The sequence below is a fragment of the Sinocyclocheilus anshuiensis genome, unplaced genomic scaffold, assembly GCF_001515605.1.
Source record: "Sinocyclocheilus anshuiensis isolate Anshui unplaced genomic scaffold, SAMN03320099.WGS_v1.1 scaffold154, whole genome shotgun sequence".
NCBI classification, from domain to species: Eukaryota; Metazoa; Chordata; class Actinopteri; order Cypriniformes; family Cyprinidae; genus Sinocyclocheilus; species Sinocyclocheilus anshuiensis.
The window spans coordinates 2,831,773-2,850,029 of NW_015546101.1; the positions used below are offsets into that span (position 1 = coordinate 2,831,773).

Consider the following 18,257-nt stretch of genomic DNA (forward strand, 5'->3'; position numbering starts at 1 on the left):
CCTGCTGAGTTCACCCTCCACTAGTCTCTGATGCGAGGTATGGCAGGTGGCAAAAGCCTGTCAGTATTTACTTGAGACCATTAATGAGGAAGTGCATAAATGTACAGGCATAGTTTCGGATTCTCAGCTTTAAGAGAAGAGACAACATCTGTAGTGTTGCATTCTGGACGAGAAGTAAACAGGAAGTAATATAACAGCTAGTCAATAGCTAATTAACTTGTTTTTTTTGCAAGAATATGCTGAAGGACTGAAGATTCTTTACCTGCTCTGTGACTCTGTAAATGTAGACTTTGCCCTTTTCCCAGCCTCCACTGAAGAACATGGGAGCTGCCACCAGCAGGTTATCAGTCACTCCATCATCATCCAGGTCCACTGGAGCAATCTCACTGCCATAGTATGACCCAATCTGCACAAACACATCAATCAAGACCAAAATGATTACTACTGGTGCACAAGGACAAGCATTTAACATCTGTGGAACACCTCAGATGGATATGCAAATGTAGATGAAAGCATAAAAATGCATGAAAAAACACATAAAGAAGAGTGAGTTAAGCTGTGCCACTTTTTACTTGCATTGTCCTCTAGGTAAAACTAATATGCTTAATTATATTTGATAATGTTTATCAACATTAAGTGAAGAACATAAGGACACAGAAATATGCCAAATATAGGGCATTTGAAAAACATAGGACAAGATGGTATAAGTCCTCATTTTGAAGGCCCACCGCACTAGTTGGATATAAAGTTGCCACCACAAGCAGATGTTCTGGGCCACCAGTAGATGAAATAGGACCCATCTTTAATTGTGTACCTCTGCATTATCAGGTGTTTCAGCCTTTTAATTAATAGACACTCTCCGCAGAGGCAGGCCCACCACTGGTTGATCAGACCTTGATGTGGGTCCCTATCATCTTGGGGCCCAGCTAGGGTCTTTCCTCCTTAAGGCTGGGACACTGGCCAACGTCGGGCCGACAGTGAGCGACGGTTGGGCTAGTTTGTTTGGTGTGTTCCACTCGTCGGCTCTCGTCTGGCTCACGTCGGCGGCATTGGGGTTGTCGGGACCGTCGGCGAGAGTGAGAACTCTGATTGGATGTTCAGTTTAGCGAACGAGTCAGTGCCCGAGAATTAAAGCGAAAGTGATGAAAACAAGCACGTAAATGAAGGCGGTACAGACAGAAGGCTGTGTAAATGTTACGTGATCTTTCCCAATCATTCTAATACGCGAATGTTTTCATAACAACATGAGCCGCTTAAAATGATTAAAGTTATCAACGTTACTGATATTCAAAATGGTAAGCAAGCGCTGCTTTGTTTACATTTCGTATATCTGCGTTTATCTCGTATATCTTTGTTTCGGTTTCTCCTTTTGAATGACGAATATATACTATTGATAGCTGCTGATATAGACAGTTAATTCCTCTCACGAATGCGCAGAACGCACATGTTAGATTGCCGTCGGCTGTAGTCTGTGCGGTGTGTTCGAGCGCAGCTTTTTGGTCCGACGCTGCCGACGCGAAGTGACAACACCGTCGGCTTTCGTTGCCGCTAGTTCTTTGAAGTCGGCTTGGTGTGTCCCAGCCTTTAACCATATCCACCGACTGCAGTATTCTGCAGTATCTGCTGCTTCTCTGATGGTCTGGCGCAGGGTTTGGCCATGGATTCCCAACTCCTTAAGCAGCTTGATGGTAGATGTTGCCACAAAGCCCTGGCAGCCAACCTCCACAGGGTGAACTGAAGCTTTCCCGCTCTGCTGGTGATCATTGTTTGCCGTTTCCGCATATCATAGCCTCTTCCTCTCATTTGCCTCTTCTGTGGCATCCTCCCAGGGTACTGTCAGTTCGATGAAATAGACAACCTGCAGTGTAACGGACCAGAGTAATAGGTCTGGTCTTAGAGTGGTGATCACAATCTCAGCTGGGACTGCAAGTCGCAGCCAGCATCTTCCAGTACCTGGCTCCCCCCAACTGACCAGCCTTGGTTGGTAGAGAGGTCCTTCTCCGCTCCTGTTCCCCTGCTCGAATGAACGTTCCCTCTGCTGTGCTTGGTGTCATGAGGGGTGTGGCAATAATCACTGCTCTTTTGGACTCAATTGCTGCAGCCAAGCATTTCAGCACTTGATTGTGCCTCCATGTATATCTGCATTGGGAAAGGCTCACTTTGCTGCTGGGGAGATGAGCACAGGTGGCATGATGGATCTTCTCCTACCCACTGCTGGAGGTTTTTTGGTGATGGACGGACATCACATGTAGCTCTGAGGATGAAACTGATCCTTCCTGCCTCCATCTCCCACAGGTCCTTCCACCTGATCTTCCTTTCGTCTATGCCCTCCCAATTGGTCCACTGACCTCGCTGCACTTGTGCAACGGCTTAGACGTGTCTTGCCACCTCCTCCTGATGCTGGATTTCTAGGACCACCAGCTTTCGCCATTTAGAAGGTGTTTTCTTGTTCCATGTTGCACAAGGCCCACAATGTCAGCATGATAAAGTGCTGACTTTGCTTGTTGTACGGCATCACCTGGTGTCCATTTTCGTCCTGTTGGCAGGGGTGGTCCAACTACCTGTAATGATGGATCTGGAGATTCTGAGAGTGTCATTTCTTGCCTTGCTTTAGTGAATTTAAACTCTTCCACAAGACTCAAGATAGGTAGCTCAAGCATGCCATGTCCATACAAGCTGATGTTATTCAGGCATTGTGGGGCCACTATCCATTTCCTCACATAGGAGCCGATCATCCTTTCCATCCTCTAAACTTTTGAGAGGGGAATGTCAACAACAGCAAGAGGCCACATCAGTCGGGGCAGCAAGCCAAACTGTAGGCACCAGAGCTTTAGTTTCCCCGGGAGCATGGATTGGTTGATGGTCTCTAAGCCCTTGCTTACTTCCTGTTTCAGTTGCTGGACCTGCTCACAATCCTTAAGAGTTTTGTTATAGAATCTTCCCAGAGTTTTAATAGGCCTCTCTAGTATAGTTGGAATTGGTTCCTCATTGATGAAGAACCTTTGATCAGCCAGTTTTCCTGCGATGAAGGAGATAATTCTAGATTTAGATGAACTGACCTTCATCCTGGCCCATATGATGTTTTCTTGAAGTTTCTTTAGCAGGCGTCTAGTACATGGTACTGTTGCAGTCAGGGTTGTTATATCAGCCACTTGCCCCCAACTACCCATTTTGAGGCACTGATAATAACCTCCACTGCAATGATAAATGCAAGTGGAGAGATCATGCATCCAGCCATAATACCTATTTAAAGCTGCTGCTACAGCTGGTAAAATCTAGTGTCCTGAAGCAGAATTGGAAGTCTTTGTAATAGGCTTTGACCAAGTTTGTGATGGACTCTGGTATTCTGAAGAATTTGAAGGCAGCCCAGAGGACACTGTGGGGAACTGAACAAAAGGCGTTAGCCAGGTCAAGGAAAATGACATGAAGGTCTCTCTTCTCTCTCTTGGCTGGCTGAATCTGGAGCCAGATCATATTGGTGTGCTCGAGACATCCTGAGAACCCAGAGATTCCAGACTTCTGGACTGTCGTGTCCACAAACTTTTATCAAGATAGATGTTCAGTCTCAAGTCAAGTCAAGTCACCTTTATTTATATAGCGCTTTTACCAATACAGATTGTGTCAAAGCAACTGAACAGCATTAATTAGGAAAATAGTGTGTCAATAATGCAAAATGACAATAGTAAACACTAATTTTTCAGTTAAAGACAGTTCATCATTGAATTCAGTGATGTCAACATCCAGCTCAGTTTAAATAGTATCTTTGCAATCAAGTCAACGGTATCGCTGGAAATGAAGTGTCCCCAACTAAGCAAGCCAGAGGCGACAGCGGCAAGGAACCAAAACTCCATCGGTGACAGAATGGAGAAAAAACCTTGGGAGAAACCAGGCTCAGTCGGGGGCCAGTTCTCCTCTGACCAGACGAACCAGCAGTACGGAAAAATCAATTTAAGACGTAATAAAACAGATGATGAACACTATTAACAGCAATTATTATATGATGCAATCAAACTTATAGCAAAATGTGGTAGTTCTGTATGTTGTTTCAGGGTTGGCATCATCTGAGGTCCTCTGAGGGGTTGGCATCATCTCTTCTCAGGTGTTCTGGATCCAGATTGAAGCTTGTGTAAATCCTAGTTACCACGGGATGTCAATCCCGTGGCAAAAAACAGAGAAACAAATAGAAACATAATTAGCATAGCTGCTGTTCCAACCAAGCAAAATTGAGTCTCAGAGCTATAACACTGAAGAAGACTTTTCCTTCAACATTAAGGAGACTAATAGGCTGAAATTGGCTGATGGTTGAAAATTCCTCCTCCTTTGGTATCAGTACTCCTTCCACTCTACGCCAAGCCTTGGGTATCACTGGTTTTTCCCAAACCACTTGCATTAACTTCCACAGAAAGAACTGAGTTCTTGCTCATTCTTTCTTTTTTCACAACATCCTTAGATATTCTTCACGCCTCAAGGAAGTCACCCTGGTTTTAATGTTCTCCTGGAATACGTTAATTCCCTCCTTCTCCATTTCTGAAGACTTCCTCCATTGCTTTTTTAGCTTCCTCCTCTGTTGTATCAGGTGTTCTATCTCAAGCTGCCTTCTGGACTTGACCTCTGTAGTTGGCACATTCTGGTTTCTCTCTCTCACTCCATATCTTTCAGTTCCATACTTATAAATTATATCCCCCATCCTCTCAATCTTCCGCTCAACAGTGCTCTTCAGTCTTTCCAAAATACAGCTCACATCTGCATTAAAGGCTTCCCACTTTGCTTTTTCAGAAGCTCTGGGCCAGTTAACTTTTGGCTTGTTTTGCAAAAGCTTCTTCTCTCTTGGCAATTTTCCTGGCTGGACAGGCTCTGTATACCACCCTACAATTGACTCTGCACTTCAGTTGACTTCTCTTGGTACAGTGGGGCTCATATCCTGCAAACTTTGGTTTGACACTGGTTGCTGGACTTCACTTGACTGACTTGACTTATTCCTTAAGAGGTATTGATCAATGGAAGGTCCCTGTTCTCGTTCTGTCAAGCACTTTTTCTTTTCTTGGTGTATTTTAAGGCCCCTTATAGATGTTATTTTCTTCCAGACACATGAGCACACCTGGAGCTTCTTAGTGGGTTCCTTCAGTGTGACAACTTCTTGTGCAGTGCCTACCTGTCGTCAACACCAGGGTTTTTTTTCCTTTACCTCTGTTCGTAGCTAAAGGTGGGCATCTCCATGTACTACTTTGTACTGTAGCCTGCTGACAAAGGTAGTGTCACAGTGTCTGGTTGTGGTGCCCTGGACTGGCCACTTGAGGGTGCTCTCCCGTTTCAGTGTTACATGTTTTGAACTCCATTTCCCATGGTCCCTTGCCTGTTGTTTCTGTTCTGATCATGATCACTTGTTAGTAATTTACTCATCATCCCATCACTATTTATACCATGCTCACTCTGTCTGTCTTTGCTGCAGCATTGTTTGAGGTTACATCGTGTTTTCTGTTCCCTGTGTTTTGGATTACCTTTTGCCACGTTTTTGTTCTGTTCTGTTTATTTGTTCTTTAATAAACTGCAATTGGATCTTGTACTGGCTGCAGTATTCTGTCACGGAATGCCAGGAGAAAACAAGGTTAGATCCAATTGCAGTTTATTAAGAACAAATAAACAAAACAGAACAGAACAAAAACGTGGCAAAAGGTAATCCAAAACACAGGGAACAGAAAACACGATGTAACCTCAAACAATACTGCAGCGAAGACAGACAGAGTGAGCATGGTATAAATCAGGGATCCTCAAATCTGGCCCACGAGATCCACTTTCCTGCAGAGTTTAGCTCTAACCCTAATCAAACACACCTGAGCAAGCTAATCAATGTATTCAGGATCATTAGAAAATCACAGGTAGGTGAGTTTGATCAGGGTTGGAGCTAAACTCTGCAGCGCATTGGCCCTCCAGGGCAAAATTTGAAGAACCCTGGTATAAATAGTGATGGGATGATGAGTAAATTACTAACAGATGATCATGATCAGAACAGAAACGACAGGCAAGGGACTATGGGAAATGGAGTTCAAAACATGTAACACTGAAACGCGCCCTCAAGTGGCCAGTCCAGGGCACCACAACCAGGCACTGTGACAGGTAGTTAGCCACTGCCATCCCCAGATGGGGTCTGTTCCCTCCAGTCAGCTGTTCTTCCTCGCAGTCACAAAATAAACATGCCATAATATGGCAATAAGTGCACAATCTCATTCCGAAGTCTTCACCGCTTTATAAAAGCAGTTGGTCAATTTAATAATTTATGGCTAATCTTTAATTAAATAATTTACATGGTTCTAGAAAATGCATATGGTTCTAAACGAGGCAAAAAAAAAGTTTAAGCATAATTAAATGCACTACTATCACTTTTCACATGCGCATCTCTGAATTACAAGCATCTGTATATGCTTTATAAATATCAAGTCACATGCAAAATGATACACAGTTAACCGGGTTATATTTAAAGTATTAGTTCACTTCCAGAATAAAAATTTCCTGATAATTTACTCACCCCCATGTCATCCAAGATGTTCATGTCTTTCAGTCATTTTCTAAAAAAATAAACATTTATATATTTTTTAATCACAAATCCTCGTTGTGCACTAGCTCGACTTCACTCATTACGAAATCACATTGGAAAGGTCACACGTGACATAGGCGGAAGCACCGACCCAGCGTTTACAAAGCGAACGTGCAAAGAAAGTCAAACGCCCTTTACAAAAAAAGGTAAAACAACTAAAACAACAAGAAAATGAGAGGGAGTTTTTCACCCTACCCTACCTTTATGAACTAGAGTACACAGACGAAGAGCTAACTGCACTTGACTTTTCCAATGGATTACATAATACGTGAAGACGCGCATGCGCAAGCAGAGCTAAAGCAAGACGAGCATTTGTCGTTAAAAGAATTTGTAAAGGATTTGTGGTTAAAAAGTATATAAATATTAATTTTTTTTAGAAAATGACTGATCGTTTTGCTAAATAAGACCCTTATACCTCGGCTGGGATCATGTAGAGCCCTTTGAAGCTGCACTGAAACTGCAGTTTGGACCTTCAGCCCGTTGGTTCCCATTGACGTCCATTATATGGAGAAAAATCTTGGAATGTTTTCCTCAAAAACCTTAATTTCTTTGCAACCGAAGACAGAAAAACATGAGCATCTCGGATGGCATGGGGGTGAGTAAATCATCAGGAAATTTTTATTCTGGAAGTGAACTAATCCATTAAGGCTGTTTCCTGTGGTGCTAATCACCTGTTAATTGTTAATCTCTTTTAAAAATATTAAATATCTCTGTGTTTTATTTGTGAGAGGGAATTTATTTGCATGCTTTAGGACTGTGATGAAAAGCACATGGGTTGTGAGGGATAGATTTGTAGTCTAGACAGTTCACTCATCACAAATGAAAGCAAGGAGAGAAATTGAAAACACAATGACCGATTGATCACTGCTGTTTTTATAGTATGTGTACTTAGATACAGTTAAACAGGAGAGCTTTAAACACACAAAAGCCTTGAAAAATGAGTCAGAGGAGCAGAATGTGTGAGCACTGTATACAAACACTGTGCGCTGCAAGTGTTTGTAAGCATATTTTTAGGTTAATTACCTGCTGTCCATTGAGTGAGTGTAGTATAGTGAGCTCTCCAGTATTTTTCAGGGTGAAGATGATGACCTTGCCCGTGTGGTTAAACCGAGGAGCTCCTGCTACATATAACTGGCCACTGCGAGCTGAAACCACTGATGTCACTGTGTAACCTACAAACACAAAATGAGAAAGATGATAATAAATGCCTATCACTTTTAAAAACAGTATACTGGATGAATAACTTTGCTTGGTAACAGAGAGGAGTGGAAATAAAGTGGAGATCAAAAGAAATGCCCAAAATGGAGAATGAACAGCAATAAAAAAGGAGACAATTTAGATGTAGCCAGATCATACTGGGGCATTTCTGTCATTAGCATTGACAGCCACTGTTTAATGTATAAATGTGAATTCTTTACCCAGGTACGCTCCATGGTTTTTCAGTTCTTCTGGGAACTCTTGTTCATAAGAAGACTTTGGTGGGATTACTTTACCCTGACGAGTCTCCTTCAGCACAGCCCCATTCCAGTCATAAGCTCCCACTGCTCCCACTAAAATACCATCCTGCAGGCAGAGCATAAAAATATATGTACAATTACATAAAGTTCAGGAAACTAACTAGGCCTATATTCCACATTTCTGTCAACTCTTATGGCCTCAAACTACCGACTTTGGGTCTTTAAAGGGATGCATGGAGGCATTTGTTGTGTTTTAGGTTGCCAGTTCTCCATCTTCCAACAAATGTTTTATCTGTGATTGGTAATTTTGCATTGATGTGCTTTTTGCTACCAATGACACTACTTTAGTCAAATATTAGAAAAAAATGTGTAAGACTTGCACAGAATGAATTCTGAAACAGTTGAAGACTAATGAAATCAATCACTGAACATTAAATCTCAAAAGCCAAGGCATCAGTCATGCCGTCATAGCATAATGTATGAAGGCAGTAAAATTAATTATTATTAACAAAAATACCTTGAGGATTACTATAGATTAAATTAGTAGTTTAATATTGCACATTTAAAATTGCACATTTTCTAGTTGTTTGTACTGTACATACTGTATCAACATTCTTGACCTTGTTTAGCCCTCAGTGAATTCATAATACAGTGATTCAGACATTTCATCTTATTCTCAGTGTCCATCCAGCTCCTTCATAATTTCTTTGGAAGTGCTTTGCAATTGCCATGGAAACCTCATAAACAATTTTTTTTCTTTAGTGATGAGTTTATTCTGTTGTAACTTATGGACAAAATGCTTGGCATCCCTCACTGTTAAGTATGTAGACAGTAGTCAGAATGAGAGCATGTGGAATGGGTTCATGCTTAGAGAGAACTGAAATTCCTGGCCGGTTGCTTACATATAAACAAACAACAACGTTCTGAGCCATTCCAGCCCAGACGGAACATTCTTACCGAACTTGCAGCCCGCTGAGAACGCGCTGCTCTGGCTCTGTCGATACTTCAGAACTCAAACATAAACACAGAGAGATAATAATTATGACTTTTTGGTTTTTAATCAGAGAACAAAATGCACAGTGGATAAAACCACCAGAGTTTTCCAGAAAGCCTCCTGTTTTGTGTGCCTTTATATTGTGACCTTTCAAGAACTTCTGCTCCAGCTCTGCCGCGGAGGAGTCACAAGTACATGGAACAGTGCGGGCTGTGCATGATGTTGTGCACCTGGTGCCCATTGCACCTCATCACCGCTGCCATAAATCCATCATCGCTTTTCCTTTCTACAGAACCAGCTCCACAATCACATGCAGAAGACGTGCTAAAAGGCCAGCATGGAGTCACAAAGCAGGACTAGCTCTAAACCTGATGCCACCAGGACTGCATTGCTTTACCCCAGGGGTGTCCAATCCTGCTTCTGGAGGGCCACCATCCTGCAGAGTTTAGCTCCAACCCCAATTAAACACACGTGAACCAGCAAATCAAGGTCTTACTAGGCATACTAGAAACTTCCAGGCAGGTATGTTGAGGTAAACTCTGCATGACTGAGTTTGGACACCCGTTTTACCCTTTCCCCATCACCCATTTTATTATCATCCCATGGACTTAATAACAGTTTTACTGGACACATTTTTTGTTATTTCCCTCTTTTGTTAGTCTAATTTTTACCCAGTTAAACCTCTGAAGCTTCCCGCGCTAACACTAGTCTGCATTCCCCACCACCGTGGATGTGTTTACTCTGAAAAGGTATATGATCATATGGCACATGAGTCTTTTGATGGAGTGAACTGAATTGACATTGAATGAAAGTGCACTGATAAACATGGTAAATGTCAAATTAAAGTGAAATTGATCATTATTCTTGATTGCCATACTTGAGCCTGTTCACAGATTAATCACTTAGTCTGGGAGATCATGGTGGTAGCAGTGTTTTTTTTTTAATGCTAAATTAACTTTGTTAACTTTTAACTTTAAGTTTAAGTAAAAATTAAGTTACACCAACAAAAACATTTTTTATTCGATCAAATTGCTGAATTCTCTGTTATTTATGTCTAGACATTCACTTTATATTGATACTGCATATCACAAAAAAATTATGTTCGCTAGTGATCATTTAAAACATTCCACAAATAAAGCAAATAAAAACATTTCTGGAGCATGAAATAAAGGGTAAATCTTGGATATTTGTAATATATAAGCTGTATTTAAAGCTACACACATCCCACTTTTAGAGAGTACCATCTGGATTTAGGGGTGTGATTTTCTCCTGGAGTGCAAGCATTCTTTCCAACAACTTATCCCTCCTCTCAACACTTAAGTTGCTTTTGTTGCAGATGCTGTTCCAGGCCTCCAGAGGCCTGATGGATTGGATTTCCAGTCATCCTAATGGCCATCTGGAGTTTTCCTAACTGTTTCTTCCACAAAAAAAGACTAGATATTAATAACTCTAACAGCAGTTTGTGCTTGCCTTCAGGGGATGGAGTGGAAAAAATCTAAGGGGTTGCATCAGGAAATTGTTCAACCTGGACAGAGATGATTAGCATTACAGATAGGAGCAGGTCTTGGATGGATACAGACCCACCAGGTACAGTTTAGGCAGATTATTTGGATGGAGCATGGCAGACAGCCTGCCAAAACAGCAGGTACAGTATGTGAGTGTCAGTTGCTGAGTCTGTGCTGGAGGACAAACCAGCTCTGATATCAGCTCTGGGTTTAGAAGAAAAGAACAAAAGGAGACATTTTCCTTCTCCCCTGAGGTGCAGCTCCTCCATACTTCTCACCACAATAATCCCTTCCCTGGGAAAACCTGGGCCTTGTATTCATTTATTTGAAAAGAGAATCAGAAAGAGGCTTGTTTGAATTATCAGGGAGGAATCTTATCTGCTCACCATTGTAAAGGTGTAATATTTTTGGTGTATCATATTACTGACAGCGACATATAGAGATGACCTACAGAAAAAGAAGAAAAGAAATGAAGAATGTTTAAGAAGACAGAAAGAAAGACAGAAAGATAAGGTTTTAGTTAAAAGAAAATAACCCTAAAAATTCACTGAACGTCTGACTTTTGGTTCACACAAAGTAGGCCTTAATCCGATCTCGGTCAACCTGTCTAGGTTTTTTCTTTCAGCTAAGATGGAAAAAAAGAGCCGTGAATTTGAGGAATAGAGTCGACCGAGAACTTACAGACTGATGGACACCCAGACTCACCTCCACTATGTGTGTGGAGAAGCCAGCTTGAGACATCTGGAGACCAAATGCTGTCCCATTCTTGCTAGTCCCTGCAAACAGAGACAAAATGAGCACACAGGAGAGCAAAAGTATCCGCCATTTCCTACAACAGAGCAGTGCAGATTTCAGCGGTCTTAAAGAGCGAGTTGGCACAAAGCATACATCAAAGAGATGTGGTATACATTTTAAGATTTGGTCCAATGACATTTAGTGCAGTGGTGTGCAGAGATGTAAATGTTTTACAGGCTGAGGTTTTGGGTTGTGTTATGGATATGATGCAATTCTGTGTGTGGTGCTGGAGTAGTAAAGTCACCAACCCTCTAAACTGAAGATCCTCTCTCCCAGAGGGTCCACAATGTCCTTCAAAGCTGCTTCGTCTGTCACGTTAAAGAAATGCTTATCATCGGGGTCACTAGCAATGTACTTGATCTCATTGAGAAAAGCTTCAGGGTTGATGCCTCTGCGGTTATAGTAGCCCAGTACCTGTTGTGAGGAAAGACCCAAAGAATCAATCAGCCTGAACATGAAGCATTTCTCTTGAGTGCCCAAGCCCACATTCTAATCTAAGGCTCCATAAGTAGTGTTGAAAGCATTAGGCCTTTTTCACTTGTGTCAGCAGCTGAATGTGACCTCAAGGGTTGGTCCAATCCCCATTTTAAAATGGGTTGCCTCATAATTTTGAGCATGAGAATGTGCATCTGATCAATGCCACAGCAAGAAGGAGGAAGGCAAACTGAAGGAAGGCAATACTTACAGCAATGGCATATCGGATGATGCCATCCTTCTCGCTGTCCTCAATGACCTGCTGAAGGTCAGCGCTGTCATGTGATTCTCCATCTGTGATGACGATCATGACCTTCTTTGCTCCTCTTCTACCTCCCTGTTTAAAGGCCTCTGAGCTGTGAATATCCATAGATAATTTATGCTCTGTCAATGTCATTCTTGTGGCTCTGTTGATATGCAAATATGTAAAATGTACATTATCGTTGAAAAGTTTTTTTTTTAAAGAAATTAATATGTGTATTCAGCAAGGACTTATTAAATTGATCAAAAGTGACAAGACATTTATAATGTCACTGAAGACTGGAGTAATGACTTAAATATGTTAAAATAGAAAATAATTATTTTAAACTGTAATAATATTTCACAATTTTCACAGAATTTAAGAAAATAAATGCAGCCATGTTGAACATAAGAGACTACTTAAAAACTTGAAACCTGAAACTTTTGAATGGAACTGTAATTAAATAGCATGAGCTGGATGAATTTTCCATATATGTGTAGTACCGTGCAACACTGATTCCCAGCGCAGTGTTGGTCTCTTCTCCTCCTCGCTGGCCTATCTTACGGGCTGCTTTGACCACATCCTCCACAGAGCGGAAGTCATTCAGCTGAAACTCAGACACCACCTTTTCTCCATATTGCAGTACTCCAACCTGGCAAGCACATGATCCACACATTTGATATAAAGACACATTTGATATTTCACATTGCCATTGTTCAGATAGTCTAAAACACCTGAATCTGTCCTGGTCCAATATAGAATTTCCTCAGGATGTTGATAAGGAAGTCTTGAACCTCGTTCCAGGGGTAGATTGAATTTGAACCATCCAGGACTATCACTATGTCCATGTACGTCTCACACCCTAAAGAGGAAATTAGATGCTTTTGATGCCTTAAAACGGTATAAAACGGTAGTAGTTCTGTTCAAAAGCAAATTTTAGTGATTAGTTTAAAAAACAAGGTCTGTGATTCTTTCGTAAAAAAAAAAAAAAGAAAAAGAAAGATTTAACAACTCAGCTCTCTATGAGCAGTCAAGATCATTTTCTTTTTAAGAAGAAGATTAATTTCACAATATATTGCCTATGGCAGATCCAGAAACTGCCATGGCCAAATTCAGCATAAGAATAAAGTCCATGGTTAAGACAGAAAGTGGAAACATATTACCAAAATTTCACTGCAAAAATGGTCCTATTTAAAGGGGTCATATGATGTTGCATCGTGCCACGTAAACATAAAACCATGTCTGAATTTGTGATCGGAGAAATGACAAACAACAAGCGTTTCTCTACACTGCCCAAAACTCACGTTTGAATCATCAGTGGCAAATTCTTTAAATATAAAAAACGTACTTACAGTCTGTGAGTCAGAACAGCCGGCATTGTAGTCTACTCTACCAGGATCAGGAAACAGTCCTCCATAAAATGTGCTGCACACATCTGAATATTTGGGTTGAAGTGTTCTGGAACAGTGTTGTAAATACAACTTAACCACTGATTTCTAGTCGTGTACTCTTTTGGAAGACCAAACAAAGTAGTTTCGCTTTCACAACGAAACACAGCGTCACACACGGCGGGCTAGAGTGAGCGGCGGCCAGCGGGCTAGAGTGAGCAGAGGCCGGCGTGCTGAGTGAGCGACGGCCGGTGGGCTTGAGAACAGCGTGGCCGGCGAATTCGACGAAGGAGCGGCAGGCGGGCTTGCAGCAACCACATGTGACGACCCCGGGCTGGACTCCACTTCGTCCACGGTGAAAGCCGACCTGGCGATCCACAGCGCAACTCAGCGACCAGCATGGATCAGCTCTAGGCATGACGAAGCAGATATCATCCTCTTTTGGAAGGCCAACCAAAGTAGTTCGCTTTCACAATGAAGCACACAGCGTCTCCACGGCATGGCGGCGGCGGCAACAATACTACAGCGAGAATAAAAGTTACGCCTTCTTTCTTTGCGTGAACATTTGGGCGGCGTTATGCAAATCTTCGCACATCGTGATGTAGACATGTGGGGGCGTGTTAGAACGAGCCGTTTTATGTAGGCGTGGCTGACTCTTAACTTTTATAAAGAATATCTCTTTGGATTTGAGACTTTAGTCTTTGCAACTTTACAGATCTTCTTTATGCACCAAGAGCTTGTAACACTTCAAAGAGAAAGGAAAAATTGAAATCGCATCATATGACCCCTTTAAATCGAAGGTGCAGGTGCATTGTGCTTACTTTGGAAGGCAGGAGCGATAGTGCGGGAAAATTTAAAGCTGGTGTTGACTCTGGAGCAAATTCCAGTGCTGTAGTATGAGCTGCCACATTCGTACGACCAAAGGGGACCACAAGCCTGTGAATTATCACAAAGGCGCACCATTAATAAATGCATTTATGGTTTACATAAAGATTATGGGCTCATTCTACATAAATTATAATTCCATAGCGTTTTACAGGGAAAGGATGATGTTTAAACACTTAACAATATTAGTATTGTAGACTGTTTAAATTCCAGATGACTTTAATATAACATTGAATATGCATTATTAACTATATAACCAGACATCCAAACTCACCACAAAGCTGTTGTCTTTAGGGTTGAACGAAAGAGTCATTCCAAGTCTCATTTTATCTTTTCGTTCAGAGACATTTGTCAGCGATATCCTTCCTCAAGAAAAAAATGAACAAATGTTACAAATGTGGAAGCAAATAAAAGGCTGTGCTATAAAATCTGACCACAGTCCATACGTGGCACATGTACTTTACACAAAGACTTCCTCTAACCGTAAACATATTTGTTAATCCTGTCTAGACATTCCTGACCATATCTGCAGTGTGCATCTGTTATGTATGTGCATCTATACACATGCACATATTGAAACTGGCTGAAAAGCTGTATCGACACGCTTAACATTAAATAGAACACATACGCTTGACATAGATGCTGTGTTCCCATATGTAAACTTCATTAAAGATCAGGAGTGCATTTGAATGAGTCAATGTGTTTCCCCGTTTGCTTTTCACAAGGCATGTCTGCTAACACTTTAACCAAACCGCAACTCTAACCCTTATCATGGTAGCTTTGTAAAGTAATTTTTTGGCGCTAGTAAATAACAATTTCTTTTGAAGTGTAATTACAAAAGTATTTTTTCTAATTATATGTCTAGTAATCCACAGTCACGCAGTGCTAATCTCGTCAACGAAATTACTGATGAAAATGTTTAACAAAGAGTTGTTTAATTTTGCCAACAATAATAAAGAAAAGTGTGCATTGATAATAATGTTACAAAAAATAAATAATTAAAATATTAACGAAAATATGAAAATAATATACTGTATTAACAATGCACTAACAATGATTTATTGAAAAAAATGTAAAGCATCAAAATGACGTGCACAAATTAATTTAACCTTTCAGTGCTAGTCAGAATGTGTTTTTAAAAGTTGTTAAATTACATCTGACAATTAACTAAACTAAAAGCATAAATATTTTACAAAATTGTGCTACAGTAGTGCCTTCATTATAATGTTATTTCAGGAACTCAGGTTTTCACAAAGACAGTTCTTACTGATTATAACTCAGAGGTCTGTTCACAGCTCATAGTACTTACTAATCTTAACAGTAGGTTACATTATTAATCTGGAGTAAGAACATAATTATTTGAAATCTTCAATCTTAAAAATACAAAAAAATATATATATAACTAAGACAAAAGTGTGAAAATGAACTCTGCAATCATTATACCAAGATTGAGTTTAGTGCAGCTGGGTCCACCAGATCTTCTGCTTAAGGGACATTTATACACGTCTCCCGTCTGATGCTGTCCATTTGTTTCCAGTGGGGCTCCTACCAGTAACCTAGAAACATCCACAATCCAAACATATAAATATTACTTTTGACACACTACAATATTCATCTAACAAAAATGTCAGAAGAAACACACAAGCAGGTGTGTGATCCACTTCCTCGTAAATAATACGTCCAGAAGACTGTTGATTTAAGCTCCCTCTGAAAACAGGGACGTTTAAAAAAGGTTAGAGGAAGTGAAACAAAGAGAGATGGCAGGTGAGTGGAATCTACTGGCAAAGAAATGTTTAAACAGGTTTAAGCTGAATGTTGATGTCTGAGGTTATGTATCGATGGGAGCACGCAGGGCGGTTAGGTATGTGAGACTCTACTGAAATTTGTCTGTGTGTTGAAATATGTATCCTATGACCCATACTGAATAAACACATCGCTCCATTAACGCTGACATGCTTTACATGTAATACTGCTCCTGCAGAGAGCAATCAGGGACACACACATCACTCAGATGCAGTAGCAGTAGCACTGTAGGGAGCAGTACATACTTTTCATGGCTCTCAGAAGCATGCAGCTTTTAAAAGCAAAGGCCGTCACTTTCAATAAATAGCTGTAGAGGACTCATTTAACTAGTCATAGATCACTGGAATACTAAACATTTTTAAACACAGCAAGATGTGTACTTCCAATTGTTTATGCAAGAGACGCAGAATTCTTTCATGCTGATAGTGGTCTCAAGGGAGAGAGAAAACTAGCTTGACTTCGCATTTACGTGCCTGTGCCAGGTCAGGATGGGCTCTTAAATGTCATTCAAAACCTCATAATTAGTTTATGGTGAGGTGGTACCATTAAATAGATTGTCAGGCGTAATTCTTTGCATTGGGGTCAGAGAGTGACAGTAAAACTAATCTAATAAATAATCATGGGAAACAAAAGTCCATTTACTGCAAAAGAGCTATTTTATGATCCTCTGGTTATTTGTCTGCCTTTTAAAGAGTAGCTGTCAAATCATGGGAGTCCATTTACTGCAAAAGAGCTATTTTATGATCCTCTGGTTATTTGTCTGCCTTTTAAAGTTTAAAGATCATGCAAAATGCTACATTTTCTTAAGAGCAGCGTATCAGTTCTTTGCAGAACACACACACACACACACACACACACACACACAGATATAAACAACACCAGACCCCATTGACTTTCATTGCATGGACCAAAAAACATTATTCAAAATATATTTTTTTTGTGTTCCACAGATTAAATAAAGTCATACAGGATCATAATTAGTTTAACATTAGACACCTTGTCCAAGAACCTCAAAGTAACAAATACACTAATTAAAATGCATCATTTTCAGCTAATTCATTCAAAATGACAGCAATAAAATCAAGCTGAAGGAGTAATGTAATATTTGAATAGCAATCATACATATCCATGTGTGTTTGGGTGTTGCGGAGATTAAAGGAGCCACTCTGGCCAGAGCTCATGGGCGTCTGAATGACTATTTCTCTCTCTAAACGCCATTTTAAAGCCACAGAAAAGGAGAAAGCATTGCAGGACATCATTATCCCTGACAACTGTGACTCAAGGCGGAAAATGTTTTGGATTTATGGTGACAGGATTTGTCTGAGTTATCAATCTGTCCCGCTGGCATTCAGAACGTCTCACCGAGTAAAGCAAGTTTAACATGGTGCTGTGCGCTAGAGGAATGCTAACTGCAGCTAATGACACTGTAAGAGCGAAATCACGGATTTTTGGACATCTACGAAGCAGATTTGGTTTCATAAAAGATTTTTACAACCTAAAGGCATGTCAGTCATTCATTAGATAAGGTTTTCTTTTAAACGAAGCAGAAAAGGATGACCTATTTCATGTTTAATACCAATATGAATGACATCTGCTGTATCTCTGGATAATGCAAAACCACGGGGCTTCAACATGCATTGAGACAGAAAAGAAAGGAAGCTGAAAAGTTGAATTTTGTGTCCTCTGCTGCGAGAGATAAGACGGAAAATGACAGCCTATATGTTCCATGTAAACGTAATGCGGTAAAAACTGATAAGGCGACGTGACAGAGCAACAGATGCTGTTAGACTGATACAGACTTTTTAATACCTGGATTATAATGTACGTGCACACACACACACACACACATGTTGTGTTTCCATGTTTTATGGGGACATTCCATAGGCGTAATGGTTTTTATACTGTACAAACTGTATGTGCTATTGCCCTACACCAACCCTACCCCTAACCCTACCCCTCACAGGAAACTTTGTGCTATTTCAGATTTTCAATACACTCCATTCTGTGTGATTTATAAGCGTTTTGAAAAGTGGGGACATGGGGTAAAGTCCTGAAAAGTCACCTTCTCCTTGTAATACCTATGTCATACCTTTGTCATTATACAAATTTATGTCCTCATTTGT

General features: G+C 40.7%; 1 protein-coding gene across 1 annotated transcript in view; it reads right to left on the reverse strand.

Annotated features, from left to right (window-relative positions):
* LOC107700475 (integrin alpha-11-like) overlaps window positions 1-18,257 on the reverse strand; it is a 49,576-nt gene that overhangs the window by 13,198 nt on the left and 18,121 nt on the right. Inside the window, exons 3-13 of the mRNA XM_016502136.1 lie at window positions 15,775-15,887; window positions 14,606-14,697; window positions 14,268-14,382; window positions 12,793-12,920; window positions 12,562-12,710; window positions 12,029-12,173; window positions 11,592-11,757; window positions 11,254-11,324; window positions 8,011-8,155; window positions 7,616-7,764; window positions 263-406 (exon numbers count right to left, since the gene is read on the reverse strand). Of these exons, the coding sequence (XP_016357622.1) occupies window positions 263-406; window positions 7,616-7,764; window positions 8,011-8,155; window positions 11,254-11,324; window positions 11,592-11,757; window positions 12,029-12,173; window positions 12,562-12,710; window positions 12,793-12,920; window positions 14,268-14,382; window positions 14,606-14,697; window positions 15,775-15,887 (1,417 nt within the window). The remainder of the gene's footprint in view (window positions 1-262; window positions 407-7,615; window positions 7,765-8,010; window positions 8,156-11,253; window positions 11,325-11,591; window positions 11,758-12,028; window positions 12,174-12,561; window positions 12,711-12,792; window positions 12,921-14,267; window positions 14,383-14,605; window positions 14,698-15,774; window positions 15,888-18,257) is intronic.